At 63.3% G+C, this 16,000-nt stretch overlaps 1 protein-coding gene across 1 annotated transcript in view; it reads right to left on the bottom strand.

The window, feature by feature from the left end:
• Window positions 1-7,744: 7,744 nt before the first annotated feature.
• The window catches only part of Peak1 (pseudopodium enriched atypical kinase 1), a 194,863-nt gene continuing 186,607 nt past the window's right edge, over window positions 7,745-16,000 (bottom strand). Inside the window, exon 9 of the mRNA XM_048369079.1 lies at window positions 7,745-8,740. Coding sequence (XP_048225036.1) covers window positions 7,745-8,740 — 996 coding nt within the window. The remainder of the gene's footprint in view (window positions 8,741-16,000) is intronic.

Here is a 16,000-nt window from a genome sequence, read left to right as displayed (position 1 = left end):
GAAGCATCAGAGCCACGAACAGTGTTGGGGGGGCGGGGGGGGGAGCCCTGGGGCTTGAACTCGGGGCCTGGCGCGCTCTCTGGGCCTTCTTCTAAAGGCTGGCGAGACACCACTCAGGCCACAGCTCCACTTCTGGCTTTTTACTGGCTCATTGGCGAGGAAGAGTCTCAAGGGCTTTCCCGCCCCCATGGCCTCCAACCTCGGGCCTCCCATCTCGGGGCCTCCAACCTCGGGCCTCCCATCTCGGGGCCTCCAACCTCGGGCCTCCGATCTCGGGGCCTCCAACCTCGGGCCTCCGATCTCAGCCTCCGGTGCAGCCGGAGTCACAGGCGTGAGCCACAGACGCACAAAGAAAGACAAACCATGGCTGTCAGCTCTGATTCCTTTTGGGCCTCGGTCTCCTGGCCGCCTCCCTCTCTCTGCTCTGCGGGGTCCCCCGTTTCCTCCCAGCCCCGGACATCTCCTTTGCTTTTCTTCATCCTCACCCTCGCCCTCCCCCAGGAGCCTCCCCCCCTCATCCCACCCCGCCCCACCTGTGCCTGTCTCTTGGGCGGGGGCTCAGGCCCCGATGTGGATTGGAATCATCTGGGCCTCACTGAGACCCTCCAGCGGGTCTGCGCTGGGCCCACAGAACCTTGCCTTTTTGGAAGCACCCCAAGATAGTTTAAGAAGAAAACCACATCTCCATCCTAGGAAAAGAGAAAAATAGGGAAACCTCTGCCGTAACACTTGGTTTGCTCCCTTCCCCTCTCCCTTTCCTGGAAGATCCACTCTGTCCTTAGTTGTGTCGGCCTTCACGATCTGAATGCCAGACCCCAGCCCTGATTGCCACGCCTGTGGATCTGGACTCGAATTCTGTGCATCTCGCTGTGGCCACAGTGAGTTCTGGCTCCCGGGGAGGCGCCGACAGCTGTGTCGCCCCCCAGAGGCGATCAACTTTCTGCCAGGAGTTGAGACATCATCGCCGGGCCCCCCAGATCGCGAACCCCTCAGCCTCCGGACCTGAAGTGCAAACCACCCTTTCCTGGGCGTGTGCTTCCTCTCGCTTGTGAACACATAGGAGACAGGCAGGCCTCCATAAGGAACCTGCCTCACGTCTGTCTGTCTGTCTGTCTGTCTGTCCGGCAGGGAGGCTTGCCAGCCAGCGGGGACGAGGAGACTTCTATCCAGACGTGCCCTTCTCACACTGGCTTGTTGAACTGCACCCCCTTTGCAAAACCAAAGACAATTTTTAAAAGTTATATAGGAGGGAGAGTTGTTTTTTTTGAACTCGGGGCCTGCGCGCTGTCCCTGGCTTCTCTGTGCTCAAGGCTATGAAAGGCCAGAGCATCAGCGACGCCCAGATCCACCTGTGCATGTCGGGGGGTCCGGGACCCAGGGCTCCGCGTGCTGCCCGCCGGTGCCTGCCTGGTGCCCCGTGCTTTCCTGGTGACGGGGGCAGGAGCCACTCAGTGCTCAGGGGGGACTCAGAACCCCGAGTTCTGATCTTACAAAACCCGCCTGCTCTGTGCTCACCTCCCTCTCTCCTCTGCATTCCCTGCCTACCTCTCTAGCGTTGCCTTTGCCCGAACCCCCGGATGCTGGAGGCTCCCCGGGGCTAGACTCTCTCAGCCACCCGAACTGGGCCTCAGTTTCCCTGCTTCCTAAGCGTGAACACTCCGTGTAAGAGTTGGCATCTTTTCTGCCCACAGTGGTTGTTTGACATAAACGCCGCCATCTTTAAGGAAGAGCCGCGGTCATCTTATAGGACATGGGTTTAATTAAGTCAGGTCTCGTCATGAGAACTGTTTTTCTGGGGGCCGGGGCCCCGTTCAGGTGGGGGAGCCCCAGCTGAGGGGGAGCTGCTTTTCTGGCAAGGTCCTGCTTTGGTCCTGGGGGGGAGGGCGGGGTGCGCTCTTCGCTCTTCACGCTTTCCAGGGAGCACCTGGGCGAGCAGTGGACTCAAGCTCTGGACGGTCAGGAGAAAACGCATCGGGGACGAAACCCGGCGGCCGCTGCTTCCTTCTGCGGCTCTGCCCAAGTTCCTTTGGAATCGGTGTGCTTATTCCTAGGTGACACTCCTGACATCCAGAACGTTCCAGAACTTTCACTCCCACCGGGCTCTCTCATCTTGGGTCCCTGGAGACACGTGCCTGCTCTGCCCGGGCCTCGGCTGGGGGCTTGCGGTGTGGGGTGCGGGGATTTGGCCTGGAGCTGACTCGTGGCTTCCTGGCCACGGGGCTGAGCCACGGTGGGCTCCAGGAATGGCGGGCTGGGGAAAGTGGGGTAAGCGCCAGGACCTTGCTAGGACTAAGGAGAAACTTGACCTGTGGCCTGCACCCCCTCCTCCCCCGGCCTGGCCTGGGGCTGTGGGGAGGCGGCCTGGGGCCGGGCCAGGGTCTTGCGGGGCAGGCCTGTGTGGGGCAGGTGGCTCCTCTTGTGCCCGTGGCACTGGTGCTTGGCTTCTAATTTGTCTCCTGTCCTTGAATCTACAGCCTGTGAAAGAATCCGCTGGATCCACTGTGATCCCAAGTGATTGTTAGCAAAACAAGTAAAGGAAGCCAGGCGCCGGTGGCTCACACCTGTCACCCCAGCTACTCGGGGGGCTGAGATCTGAGGACCGCGGTTCAAGGCCAGCCCAGGCAGGAAAGGCCGTGAGACTCTCATCTCCAGTGAGCCACCAGAGAACCAGAAGCGGCGCCGCGGCTCAAGTGGTAGAGCGCCGGCCTTGAGCACGGGAGCGCAGGGACGGCGCCCGGGCCCCGAGTTCAAGCCCCACAACCAACAACAATAAAAGAAATAAGGAGTGTCCTCTTCCCCCTCCCCTTGTTTTAAAGGCGATGTCTGCTGTGGCGATGAGCGGTTTGTCGGGTTTGTGTTTCTGTGTCTGACACTGGGCCTTGTCCTTCAAGGCCGGTGCTCTACCACTCGAGCCGCACCTCCACGTCTGACATTTTGGTGGCTCATAGGAGATGAGTGCCACGGGCTTTCCTGCCCAGGCTGGCCTTGAACCGCGAGCCCCAGGTCTCGGCCTCCCGAGGAGCTGGGATGACAGCGTGAGCCGCCGGCTCCTCCACATATAGAAAGTGTTTCCCTCCGTCGGTGCGCGCCGCCCCTGAATCCCTCCCCAATCCTCCCGAATCCTCCCTACAGGATGCAGAGAAACCGGAAAGTTCTGAAAGAGTAAAAGGAAGAAAACAATGCCATTGTTCTACATTGCCAGAAGATCCTGCCATTTCTGCAGCGAATGCTTTATGCGTGTTGATGTTATTTACCCCCGCATGAGCTGGCTTGACACCGGCTGCCTGATTTAAATATCCATTTTGGAAAATCCGAGATGACAAAGAAAAGCTACCACCCAGAGATAATGTGTTAATAATGTGATGTAATTTCTACACAGTTCACTTTTACATAGCTGAGACTATTCTGATTATTCCAAAATTATTCCAAAATTTTTAACGTGGTGTTTACTTGGACGTTGATAAATGCACGGAAAAGAAAGCGAGGTAGCCGGGCACCGGTGGCTCCCGCCTCTCATCCTAGCTATGCAGGAGTCTGAGGTCTGAGTATTGCAGTTCAAAGCCAGCCCGGGTAGGAAGGTCCTGGACACACTTATCTCCAATTAATCACCAGAAGAACCGGAAGTGGCACTGTGGCTCAAGTGGTAGCACCAGTGTCTAACTGAAGAGCTAAGGGACAGTGTCCAGGCCCAGAGTTCAAGCCCCACACCAACCAAAAAAACCCCAAAAAATGGGGAGGTGCGGGGTAGTGGCCATATTGCCTAGCAGATTGCTCTGCCAATGAAGAATCAGAAACAGACCGCTGCTGGAGGCTCACACCAGCCATTCTAGCTACGCAGGAGGGTGAGATCTGAGGAGTCGGTTCAGAGACAGCCTGGGCAAGAAAGCCCATCAGACTCTACCAGCAAAAAGCCAGAAATGGAGGTGTGGCTCAGGTGGAAGAGCACAAAGCAGCTCAGGGACAGCGCCGGCTGTGAGTTCAAAGCCCCAGGTCTGGTGCGGGTGTGTGCGCGCGCACACGTACACACGCAGGCCCAGCCGGGGTTACACAGTCAGAAGACCACGCCGTGAATCTTGCGATGGAGCTCGCCGGCTCCCTCACAAGTGGACGGACGGGGACACAGGAACCCTTTGTCCGCCATGGCCGGGCCTGGGGTGCTCACGCTTGCTGCCGGGCCCTGGGGAAGCCGCCCTCGTCCCTCCCGCCCGAGTCACGGAAGGACCGGCGAGGCCCGGGGAGCAGCACTGCCAGGAACCGCGCACCGCGTGGAAAGGAGGGGAAGAGGCCGGGCAGGTGGCCGAGTCCCTGGGTCAGGCCGTGGCGAGCCCGCCCGGGTCCTCCGCCCTCAGGAGACGGGGCAGCCATGAGCAGCGCCTCCCCCGCCAGCCTCCGCGTGGGGGGGGTCACTCACCCCGGCTCAGTGGCAGTGGGTGAGCGGGCGTCGGGGTGCGCCTGTCGCCCCCGCTGCTCAGGAGGCCGAGGCCCGGGACCCCCGTGTGGAGCCCGCGGGCCAGGCGCAGCGGGAACGCCCCACGGAAGCGAGCTGGGGCTCAGGAGACAGCGCTGGCTTCACACCCAGAAGCCCAGAGGCTGCACTCGGGCCCCAGGTTCAAGCCCCACGGTCAGCATGGGTGTGGGAAGAAAGAAGCAAGAGCCGGAAGGGGAGCTGTGGTTCAAGCGGTAGAGCGCCAGCCTTGAGTGAAGACGCTAAAGGGGAGCACCCGCCCCGAGTGGATGCCCCAGTACCCACTCGGGAAAAAGACAATGAGCACAGTGAAGCTATGAAAGGGGCGAGGGGTGCAGAGGGCGGAGGGGCTGAGCTCTATTGGGGTGCAGAGGGCAGAGGGGCTGAGTTCTACTGGGGTGCAGAGGACGGAGGGGCTGAGTTCTATTGGGGTGCAGAGGACGGAGGGGCTGAGTTCTACTGGGGTGCAGAGGACGGAGGGGCTGAGTTCTATTGGGGTGCAGAGGACGGAGGGGCTGAGTTCTATTGGGGTGCAGAGGACGGAGGGGCTGAGTTCTATTGGGGTGCAGCGTGTGCCTGTGCAGAAATGCCTCCAGTCCACGGAAAATGACATCCTGCCGGGTCCCCGTAGCGATGTCGCCCACGGTCCTGTCTTGCCATCCATGAACATGGTCCATCCCTCCCTCCCACCCTCCTTCTCCCCCTCCCTCCCTGTACTTAGGCCTTTCCTAGCCTGTGAACATCCTAGTGGATAATTTCTTTTTCTTCTTCGTCATCCCCGGGGCTTGAACTCGGCGCCGGGCGGGTCTCCGAGCTCTTGGGCTGCAGGCCGGCGCTGCCGCTGGTGTTCTGGGGGTTCACGGGAAGCACGGGTCTCCGGGACGCTCCCGCCCGGGCCGGCTCTGAGCCGCGGGCCTCGGGTCTCAGGCCTCGGGCGCGGCTGGGACGGCTGTGCCCGCGGACGCCGCCTCGGCTCCCAGGCCGGGCCCGGTCCCGCCGTCCCAGCCGCGGCCCCCCGCCGCCCCGTCCGGGTTTGCTGGGCGGGCTCACCGGTCCCGAGCGCGGCTTCCGGGGGGGGGGGGGGGGCGGCCGTCGGAGGTCGATCCGCTCTCGGCTCGAGCCGGCCCGGAGGGAGGGGAGGGCGGAGGGCCGGGGTTCGAGGCCCTCAGGGCGGCCCAGGCCCAGGAGACGTCGAGGAGGAGGGGGAGGGGGAGGAGGGGGAGGGGGAGGGGGAGGAGGGGGAGGGGGCCTCAGTGCGCGGGGCGGGCGGGGCCCGGGTTCCCGCCAAGGCCGAAGGCGAAACCCAAACGGGAGAAGCCGGCGCGGCGGGCCACAGAGCCCCGCGTCCCCGCAGCGGCGGCCATGTGCGCGTGCGCGGGGCGGGGCGCCCGGGGTTTGTCTTGCTGCTTAAGGAAGCGTCGGCCTGCGCGGGTTCTGCGCCCCGGCTCCTCCCCGTGCCCCGCGTGCACCCTGGCTCCTCCCCGCACCCCGGGGCCTCCGCTGCGTCCTGTCGAGTTTGGGCTTAGAACCCGGGGCTTTGCGCACAGGACGGGCGCCCTCACTGCCATCTCCGTCGATTGGCCAGGGGGAGCTGTCATGTTGCAGCACCGCCGTCTGGCCGCCAGGGGCAGCTGTCATGCTGTAGGACCGCCGTCGGGCCGCCAGGGGGAGCTGTCATGCTGTAGGACCGGGGCCCGGCCGCCAGGGGGAGCTGTCATGCTGTAGGACCGCCGTCGGGCCGCCAGGGGGAGCGGTCATGCCGCAGCACCGGGGCCCGGCCGCCAGGGGGAGCGGTCACTCCGCAGCACCGGGTCCGGCCGCCAGGGGGAGCGGTCACTCCGCAGCACCGGGTCCGGCCGCCAGGGGAGAGCTGTCATGTTGCAGGACCGCCGTCTGGCCGCCAGGGGAGAGCTGTCATGTTGCAGGACCGCCGTCTGGCCGCCAGGGGGAGCTGTCATGTTGCAGGACCGCCGTCGGGCCACCAGGGGGAGCTGTCACACCGCAGCACCGGGGCCCGGCCGCCAGGGGGAGCTGTCATGTTGCAGGACCGCCGTCGGGCCACCAGGGGGAGCTGTCACACCGCAGCACCGGGGCCCGGCCGCCAGGGGGAGCGGTCACGCCGCAGCACCGGGGCCAGGGCGCAGGCTCGGGTGCGCACCGCGGCGCTGGGGGCGCGGCCGGCGGGGCGGACGCGGAAAGGAGGCTCGGGGTCGGCCGGCAGTGATATCAAAATGGTTTTATTTACAGGGTGAGGCGGGCAGGGCGCGCGCGGCCCGGGTCCGCCGGCCTCCCGGGTGGGCGTGGGGCGTGCACGCGCGTGTGCGGGCCGCGCCGCCCCGCCCGGCCCCGCGGGTGACCGCTCGGGCGAAGCGCTTCCTCCTGGCGCTGGCTCGGGCGCAGCCTCCCGGGCGGCGGGCAGGGCCGGGCGGACGCGCCGCTTTCGCTCTCGGTACGAGAATAACATTATTCATAGCAAAATAGAGAATCGTCTAGAAAACCCTCGGGCCGGGCCGCGCACAGCCCCGCCCCGCCCCGCCCCGCCCGCCCCGGGCTCCCGCGCCCCGCCGCCGCCCCTCCGGCGGAAGCCCGCGCGGGCCGCTCGGCTCTTTGGTTGGATCCGGGGTCTCGCTCGCCCTGCGCCCCGGGCCGCCCCCACCCGGGGCCCGCGGGAGGCTCCCAAGTGCCTTGCCGACACGCGCGGGGGCCCGCGGGGCGGGGCGGGGCTCCACGGTCTCACAAGGCCCCGCCCGCCCCCCCGGGGCCCCCTTCTCCCCCCTGCCCCGGGCCCGGGGGGCCTCCGGTGTTCCCAGGAGCCGCGCATCGGGGACGTCCTGCCCGGCGCGGCCCGGCGGGGGGGAGGGGGGGTGGTGGGGGCCGCTCCCCCCCCGCGCCCCCCCCGGCCCGCGTCACGGCTGCTGCAGCACGTCCAGGGCGCCGGCCAGCGCGTCGGGCGTGGGTGGTGGGGGAGGGGGGTGGTGGGTGGTGGGGGCCGCTCCCCCCTCGGCCTCCCCCCCGGCCCGCGTCACGGCTGCTGCAGCACGTCCAGGGCGCCGGCCAGCGCGTCGGGCGTGGGTGGTGGGGGAGGGGGGGTGGTGGGGGAGGGGGGTGGTGGGGGCCGCTCCCCCCTCGGCCTCCCCCCCCCCGGCCCGCGTCACGGCTGCTGCAGCACGTCCAGGGCGCCGGCCAGCGCGTCGGGCGTGGGTGGTGGGGGAGGGGGGTGGTGGGGGAGGGGGGTGGTGGGGGCCGCTCCCCCCTCGGCCTCCCCCCCCCCGGCCCGCGTCACGGCTGCTGCAGCACGTCCAGGGCGCCGGCCAGCGCGTCGGGCGTGGCGGCGGCCAGGTACTGCGCGCACAGCCAGTCCTCGAGGCCCACGGCGCCCGGGCGCTCGAGCGCGGCCTCGGCGAGCCGGATCACCAGCAGCGTCCGCTTCACGTCCAGCCAGTTCTGCAGCAGCGCGGCGCGCGGCGCGGGGCCCGGGGCGGCGGCCAGGGCGCGGCGCAGGTCCTCGCGCGGGCCCCACAGCAGGCACTGCAGCGCGGCGCGCGCCTCGGCCACGCGCAGCCGCCCCGCGGGGTCCGGGTGCAGCAGGCGGCCCGCCAGGCGCTGCAGGCCGCGCGAGTAGGGCGAGCGCAGCGGCACGCGCGGCAGGTCGGCCCGCGAGTACGCGCGCTCGCGGAGCCCCGGGCGCTGCGCGAAGGGGTTGGGCAGGTGCAGCAGCTCGTACACCAGGATGCCCGTCTGGAACTCGTCGCCGCGCCGGAACTGCGCGCCGGGCAGCACCTCGGGGGCCAGGCGCGCCTGCTCGCGCAGCGCCTCGGGGCCCCGCGGCCGCCGCTTCCGCTGGGCCCGCGCGAAGTTGCTCACGAGGAGGCGCGCGGGGCCCGGGCCCGCGGCGGGCACCAGCAGCAGGTTCTCGGGCCGCAGGTCGCCGTGCGTCACGTGGTGCGGCTTCAGGTGCTCCAGGCCCGCGCACAGCTGCAGCAGCAGCAGGCACACCTGGCGCTCGTACGCGTCCGGGCTGGCGCCGTGCCGCGCCTGCGAGTCCCGCACGAAGTCGGCCACGGTGAGCCGCGGCACCTCGCGCGTGATCACCACCACGTGGCTCCGCTGCGCGCCGTCGGGGCGCGCGCCCCCCGCCCAGGGCAGCAGGCGGCTGGGCACCTCGGCCAGGAAGTGGCCGCAGTCCTGCTGGATGTTGAAGTGCACGGCCAGGCTCTGGCGCACGGCCAGGCTGTGGTAGTACTGCTCCGCCTCCTGCGCGTCGCCCCTGCAGATCTGGGGGGGGGGGGGGGAGGAAGGGGAGAGAGGGGGAGGGAGGCCGGGTCAGCGCCCAGCGGCTCCGCCGAGAAGCAGGGCCCCAGAGCCTCCCCCACCCCCCACCCCCAGGGCACAAAAAACCCAGCCCAAGCCCGCCCGGGGCGCGCCCGGCATGCCGGCTGCTCCGGGGGCTGAGATCCCAGGATGGCAGCTCCAAGCCGGCCCGGGCAGGCGGGCTGTGAGCCTCTCATCCACGGAAAGCCGCGGTCACGCGCCCTGCCCCGCAGCCGGGCAAGTTTTACACCCCAGACCTCTCTCAGTTTGTGCTGGTACTGGGGCTTGAACTCAGGGCCTGGGTGCTGTCCCTTAGTTTTTCACATAGGCTGGGGTGCTACCAGCTGAGCCACAGCGCCACTTCCAGCTGGTTCGTTGGAGATGAGAGTCTCACAGACTTTCCTACCCAGGCTGGCTTTGAACCGTGATCCTTGGGCCTCAGCCTCCTGTGCAACTGGGATTACAGGTGCATTCTGTAAACAGATCTCATTCTCTCTTCTGGTCAGTCCTGGGGCTTAAACTCAGGGCCTGAGCACTGTCCCTGGCTTCTTTTTGCTCAAGGCTAGCACTCTACCACTTGGCGCCACAGCACCATTTCTGGCTGTTTTCTGTATATGTGGTGCTGGGGAATTGAACCCAGGGCTTCATGTATACGAGGCGAGCACTCTACCACTAGGCCATATTCCCAGCCCCGATTACATTTCTTTAAGCAAACTTCTGGTCTAGAAACTGCTGTCCCTTGGCTGAGTTCAAGTTCAAACATCTATCTTTCAGGAAATAATGTCTTTGGAAAGGTCTGAAAGTCTAAGCTCATGCAGTATAATATATAATCCTCCGTGCTCATCAATCACCAATTCTTTCTATAAGTACTGTTGGCAGTATTTCATACTTTGGTGTCACCAGCTATTTTAAATCCTATACTGGCCATAATTTAGCTGCCTAGGAGTCAGACCGAGCCCACAGTTAACCTCATTGGCTGTTTAAATAATTTGCAACATGGCACTGCCTGCTGGAATGGGAGTTCAGGGTCCTAGCTCGGTCTTCAGCTTTAGCCCAGTGAGAGGAAGCGCTGAAGGTCCAGCCAGCACCGCACCGCTGGAAACCAGCCTGACCGGACACATCCGGGAGACAGCGCGTTCCCGGGAGAGGGCCAGCTCTCCACAAAAACGTGAGCAGCCTCGAGGTCCAGCCCCGGCGCCCGCGGCCCTTTACTGTGTGCTGCTGAGTGGGCCGCAGAGACTTGAACCGGGAACGGCACCCAGGGTTTCGGCTGCCCGGGACGTCGCCTCGCCAGCAGCTGCCGGTCCCCCAGGAGGCTCATTCTCTGGATTCAAACAATACCGAACCCCGGAATCCTTCCTGATCAAGGAATGCAGAGGAAGACGTATGGAGGCCGGCTATGGTGGGGCAGCGTGGAGCCCCAGCCCTTGGGGGGCCGGGACAGGGGAACCCTAAGACCCCAGGTCAGCCCGAGCTGCACAGCAGGGCTCCGTCTCACGAACCACAGATAAGCAGCACTGCCACAACGAGCTCCCAAGCCAACACCAAAGCCAGGCAGCCAACAGACGGAGGCCCTGCCCCACGTAAGAACAGGGGGGCCCGCGGGGGGGGGGGCAAAACACACAAAACACAGTGCTGCTCTAGGATACGAGACCAAACACAGTGCTCAGACAACTCACAGACACCGACGCTGTCACAACTGTATATATACACACACACACACACACGTTGGTTGTGGGGCCTGGGTACTGTTGGGTTTTCTGGTGGTTCATTGGAGATAGGGGCGTCACGGATTTTCCTGCCCCGGCGGGCTTCAATCTGTGGGCCACGGCACCTGGCCCGTTCATACTATTTCAGGCAATGAGAATGAGATTTCCCCCCAGTTCTTAGAGCCATGCTTCAGCAGCGTGGTTCTCTGTTCACAGGAACGGCGGAGGGCAGCTAATGAGAATGACAGACAGAGGTCAGCCCTCTTGCGTGCAGCTGGAACCACCGCCCAGCTCAGGCTAGAAGGCAGACTGCGGGCCGCGCCTGCAGTTTTCACCAAGTCAACTCACAGTGCAAAGAATTCACCCCCTGGTAGTGGAGGAGATATAGTTGTGATATTGTAATTTTACCTAGAAGCTTTGGGAGGGGTGGCACAGACATCTGCATTTTTATAAGGTCCTCCACAGCTGAGAGCAGATAAGAACATGGATCCTACAACACGAATTTATGTTTAGCTCCACAGATCAACTTGAGATAAAGGATGGAAGTGATTTACGAAGAAGAAATGATAAATTGCCTGGCCCGTTGCGGATGCTCCGCGGGAAAGCGGCCTGTGCGGGGGGTGAACCCGCGTGGGTGGTGCACTCGGCTTTGTGAGACAGAGACAGGCGGAAAAATAATGGGTCAATCTCGTTGAAGGGTAAATGAAAACGAGAGAAGACTGGAGTGCAAAAGAAAGGGGGAAATCCTGAGCTCTTAATTGGTTCATAACCATGAAGCTTGCTACAACCCAAACACAGGCGGCTTACGGAGATTTCCATAATAGGATTTCGCATGATGGGTCTCTCATAAATCTTTATTATGGAGCCCGCGATGATGTTAATTTAGGTAGGAGTATTATATTACTCTATGCACTGCATAGTAGCCATTTTTCAAATATTAATAAGTTGACTCCTGTAGATTAAAAAAAAAAAGAAACACCTCGAAATGACCTAACTTGGGATGATAAATTTCTAGCCCCAAAGTGATTTCAGAAAATAAGTCACTCTTTCCAGAACAAATGGACGGGGTTCTTATTGCCGTTTCTTCCCCTTGCCCTTCCCCTTCTCGGTATTTTCTCTATTAGGCCTCCAAGTCACTTCCCGGCGTCTCGCTTTTCACGTCTCTCTCACCGCGGCGGGGAAATGTGGCTCCGAGGCGCAGCGCTCGCCCGGCCCGCGGGGCGCCCTGGGTTCGAGTCCGCAGCGCCGCGCGCTCAGGAAAGGCCGGAGCGGCGCCGGGGCCCGGGCGGCGGAGCGCCCGCCTCGAGCGGGAGAAGCCAGGGGCCGCGCTCCGGCCCCGAGTTCGAGCCCCAGGACCGGCGGAACCCCACGCAGCCCGCACGCGTTCAGGGCGGGCGTCGAGGTGGCGCTGGCCGCGCTCTCCCGGCCGGGGCGCCCCGAGGGCGGGGAGAAGCCCGGCCCCGAGCTGCGCGGCGCGGCGCTGCGCGCGGCGGGCGCCAGGGGGCGCTGCGGGCCCGGCCTGCGGGCCGAGCCGAGCCGCGCCGAGCCGCGGAGCCGAGCCGAGCCGAGCCGCGGAGCCGAGCCGAGCCGCGGAGCCGAGCCGCGGAGCCGAGCCGAGCCGAGCCGCGGAGCCGAGCCGAGCCGCGGAGCCGAGCCGAGCCGAGCCGAGCCGAGCCGCGGAGCCGAGCCGAGCCGAGCCGAGCCGCGGAGCCGAGCCGAGCCGCGGAGCCGAGCCGCGGAGCCGAGCCGAGCCGAGCCGCGGAGCCGAGCCGAGCCGCGGAGCCGAGCCGAGCCGAGCCGAGCCGAGCCGCGGAGCCGAGCCGAGCCGAGCCGAGCGGAGCCGAGCCGAGGAGCCGAGCCGCGGAGCCGAGCCGAGCCGAGGAGCCGAGCCGCGGAGCCGAGCCGAGCCGCGGAGCCGAGCCGAGCCGAGCTGAGCCGCGGAGCCGAGCCGAGCCGAGCCGCGGAGCCGAGCCGAGCCGCGCCGAGCCGCGGAGCCGAGCCGAGCCGCGCCGAGCCGCGGAGCCGAGCCGAGCCGAGCCGAGCCGCGGAGCCGAGCCGAGCCGCGGAGCCGAGCCGAGCCGAGCCGAGCCGAGCCGAGCCGCGGAGCCGAGCCGAGCCGAGCCGAGCCGAGCCGCGGAGCCGAGCCGAGCCGCGGAGCCGAGCCGAGCCGAGCCGAGCCGAGCCGCGGGCCGGGAGTCGGCGCGGGCCGGGAGTCGGCGCGGGCCGGGAGTCGGCGCGGGCTCGGCCCCAGGGCGGGGTCTCGCTGCGATCCCCCAGGCGAGGGCCGGGCACCGGGGCCGGGCCTCGAGGCGGCCGCCCTCGCCCTCCAGCGGGGACCCTCGCGGGGTGGCGGCCCGGGCCAGGCCTCAGCCCGGCCCTCGGCCCCCGACCGCCCCGTCCACGCTGGCTGCCGGGAAGGCAGCGCGCCCTGGGGCCGGGCCCCTCCCTCCGGGGCGCCCAGGACCCCTCGATCTGAAGCCAACCCTGGCGGGAATGCCTGTGAGACTCTGATCTCCAATCAACAACAACAACAACAACAACAACAAAAGAAGATAGGAGAGAGAGAAGCCATGGTTGAGGTAGCACATGGTCAGCCTTGAGCAAAAAACGCCCATGGACAGTGCTCAGGCCCTGAGTTCAAGGGGAATGTTTCACTTTACCAAATGGTGCTGTGAGCATCCACCCCACCCCACCCCCACCCTCCCACCCACCCACCCGTCCACTCACCCGTCCACCCACCTGTCCACCCACCCATCCATCCATCCATCCACCCACGTATCCATCTCTATCTCTCTGCTTATTTCACTATACATGCATTAACTCTTCTGATTTGTGTTCTGCTTTGAAAGCCTCCCTGGGCAGCCCAGGCTGGCCTGGCATTTGTGATCGGAAGGCTGAGGCCTTCTGAGTGGCTGAGATTATAGGCACAAACCACCATGCCTGGACTTTTTAATAATGGCTTTAAGAAGAAGGAACTCTTAGGAAAGTCAGGTAACGGTGACAATGTAACAGCGAATATGGGGCAGAGCCATCCGTTTTGAGCCAGGCCTGGTCTGACTTCAAAGCTTAGGCCTTGGCCCCTTTGTCAACATTCTCCGATCCCGTGTGCGAAGAAGCACTTTCCAGTGCTCGCTCCAGTGCAATGCCTCGCCCGGCCTTATCACCAGGGCCTCTGGTTCCGTAGCGAGGGGACGGGACGGGGCACGAGGCTGGCTCCCTGCGCGACGTCGGAAATCCCCCACCTCGTCCTACCGCAGGCCGCTCAGGAGCGGCGGCGCCCAGACCCAGCGGGGGAAAGCCGGGAGCGGGAGGAGGAGCCGGGTGTGACGGGTGGACGGCGAGCGTGTGCCGGCAGAGGAGAGCAAGGGTCCGCACGGTGACACGATCATGGCCTCTCATGTCGTGGACTTGTTTCCCATTGGGAAGACGTGATGGTGTCATCTTTTAACAAATCAAAATCACTAGCAATTCCCACCACTGTGAAACAGGAATTCTTCACATGTGATCACTTGGTAGGTCCTCTTTCAAAACGTGCTCATACTATTTGCGCTTCTATGACAGTTTACAACCAACATTTTTCACTTTATAGTCTTCATAATTACCACTTTTAACGGCTGCAAACATTTCATTGAACTGATGTGCCGTAATTTATTAAATTGTTTTCTTAATATCAAGTGCTTAATTTGTTTCCCACTTTCGGCAGTACTGAAATTCTTGAGACGGTTAGGTTTTGTGGCTTCTTCTATCCTCCCATAATTTCAAGAGGGGAAAAAAAAGAATGCTTCTATCTTTGAAGTAATGATACACCCATCTTTGAAGTAATGACGCACCCCTCTCTGAAGTAATGAGAAGGAAATTATCTAAGTGTGGAACTATCTAAATACGCTGAGGCTAATGCCTGACATTAAAGATGCTGAGTGACCTAGAGATTTCAGAGCAGTAATTTGCCATTGTTGCTATTAGCAAGAATACATTATTTCACCATATTTCACGCGGACTTTATGGTTCCCGACAGTGGTTTTACTACATAGACATGTACATTCTAACAGGGCTGAAGTGGGCAGGGCGGTTTGTTTGCACTGATGTCAAAACCGAGAGAGGTGCAGAGACCGGCTTAAAAGCACTCAGCTGGGTGCCGGTGGCTCAGGAGGCCGAGACCTGAGGACCGCGGTTCAAAGCCAGCCTAGGCAGAAATGTCAGAAACCTCAATCTCCAAAATAACCAGCAAAAAGCTGGGCTGGAGGCATGGCTCAAGTGACAGAGCACCAGTCAAGCAAGCAAGCCGAGTAAGCATGAGGTCTTGAGTTTTCCTTTGCCTGTGTGCACGCGTGCAAGAGAGACACACAGAGACAGAGAGAGAGAGAGAGAGAGACAGACAGAGACAGAGACAGAGACAGAGAGAGAGAGAGAGACAGAGACAGAGAGATTGATTTGGAACTTGGGCCCAGGTCTAAGGGCTTCAGAGCTCTTTATTCTGTACTGGGATGCCTTTAGCTTAAGACCAATACAAATAATGTCTATTTGAGTAAAAGCAGAATAACTATGAAGCAGGAGTCTTCCAGTCCAGGAGAAGCCCTCGTTTGTCACGGCGCCAGTGCTGCCAGGGCGGGCCCCGCCTGTGAGGGCACCCGGGGGCGGGGGTGAGCCGGAGCGGTCAAGGACACGCGCGGAGTCCAGTCTCAAGGGCACGCACGCGCCTGCGCGCTGCGCGGTCAGAGCGCAGCGGAGGGCGGGCCAGCCCCACATCTGTAATGGCGTCCTCTCCAGAAGCGGAGTCAAGCCCAGGCCTGGGCTTTCCGGCCCCACCGCCCATGAGGAGATGATTGTTGGGGCTCACGCCAGCCAGGCTACGAGTGGTGCTTCTGGCAGCTCCAGAAGGCTAACACTTTGATACTGAGAATCGAGCTACTGCTGAAACAAATAACTAGAAATCCAGAAACTGCTTTGGAACCGACTAGAGGACTAGAGGCGGGGAGGTTTTTGTTTGTGTTCTTTGGTGTGCTGGTCCTGGGGCTTGAACTTGGGGGCCTGGGCGCTGTCCCTGAGCCTCTGGGCTCAAGGCTGGTGCTCTACCCTTCTGAGCCGCCGCTCTAGCTCTGGCTTTGTGGTGGTTCGTTGGAGCTAAGAGTCTCACAGACTCTCCTTCCCCGGCTGGCTTTGAACCACGATCCTCAGATTTCAGCCTCCTGTGTAGCTAGGATGACAGACGTGAGCCACTGCCCAGCTCTGGGAGGGTTTTTGAACAGATGGAGGTGAGGGAGGCTCTGGTGAGTCTTGGAAATGAGGAGCCGGAAGTGAGGAGGTTCTTGCCAGCAAGTAGCAGTGAATTCAGCAGAACGGTGTTCTCATGTTTTGTGAAAGAAGGACTTGCAAGGGGATAAAGATGGATTCCTAGCTAAGAATTCCCAGCCACGCACGGCAGGGGTCCCTGGGGGCTGCTGGTAAAATGGGAAGGGAGAAAGCTGAGCTGAAGAGGGAACTGCTAAGCAAAAAGCAACCACAACCAGAGATAGGC

This window comes from Perognathus longimembris, chromosome 20, assembly GCF_023159225.1.
Source record: "Perognathus longimembris pacificus isolate PPM17 chromosome 20, ASM2315922v1, whole genome shotgun sequence".
In the NCBI taxonomy this organism is placed as follows: domain Eukaryota; kingdom Metazoa; phylum Chordata; class Mammalia; order Rodentia; family Heteromyidae; genus Perognathus; species Perognathus longimembris.
Note: the sequence above shows the minus strand (reverse complement) of the source record. Positions and strands in the feature narration are given on the sequence as shown.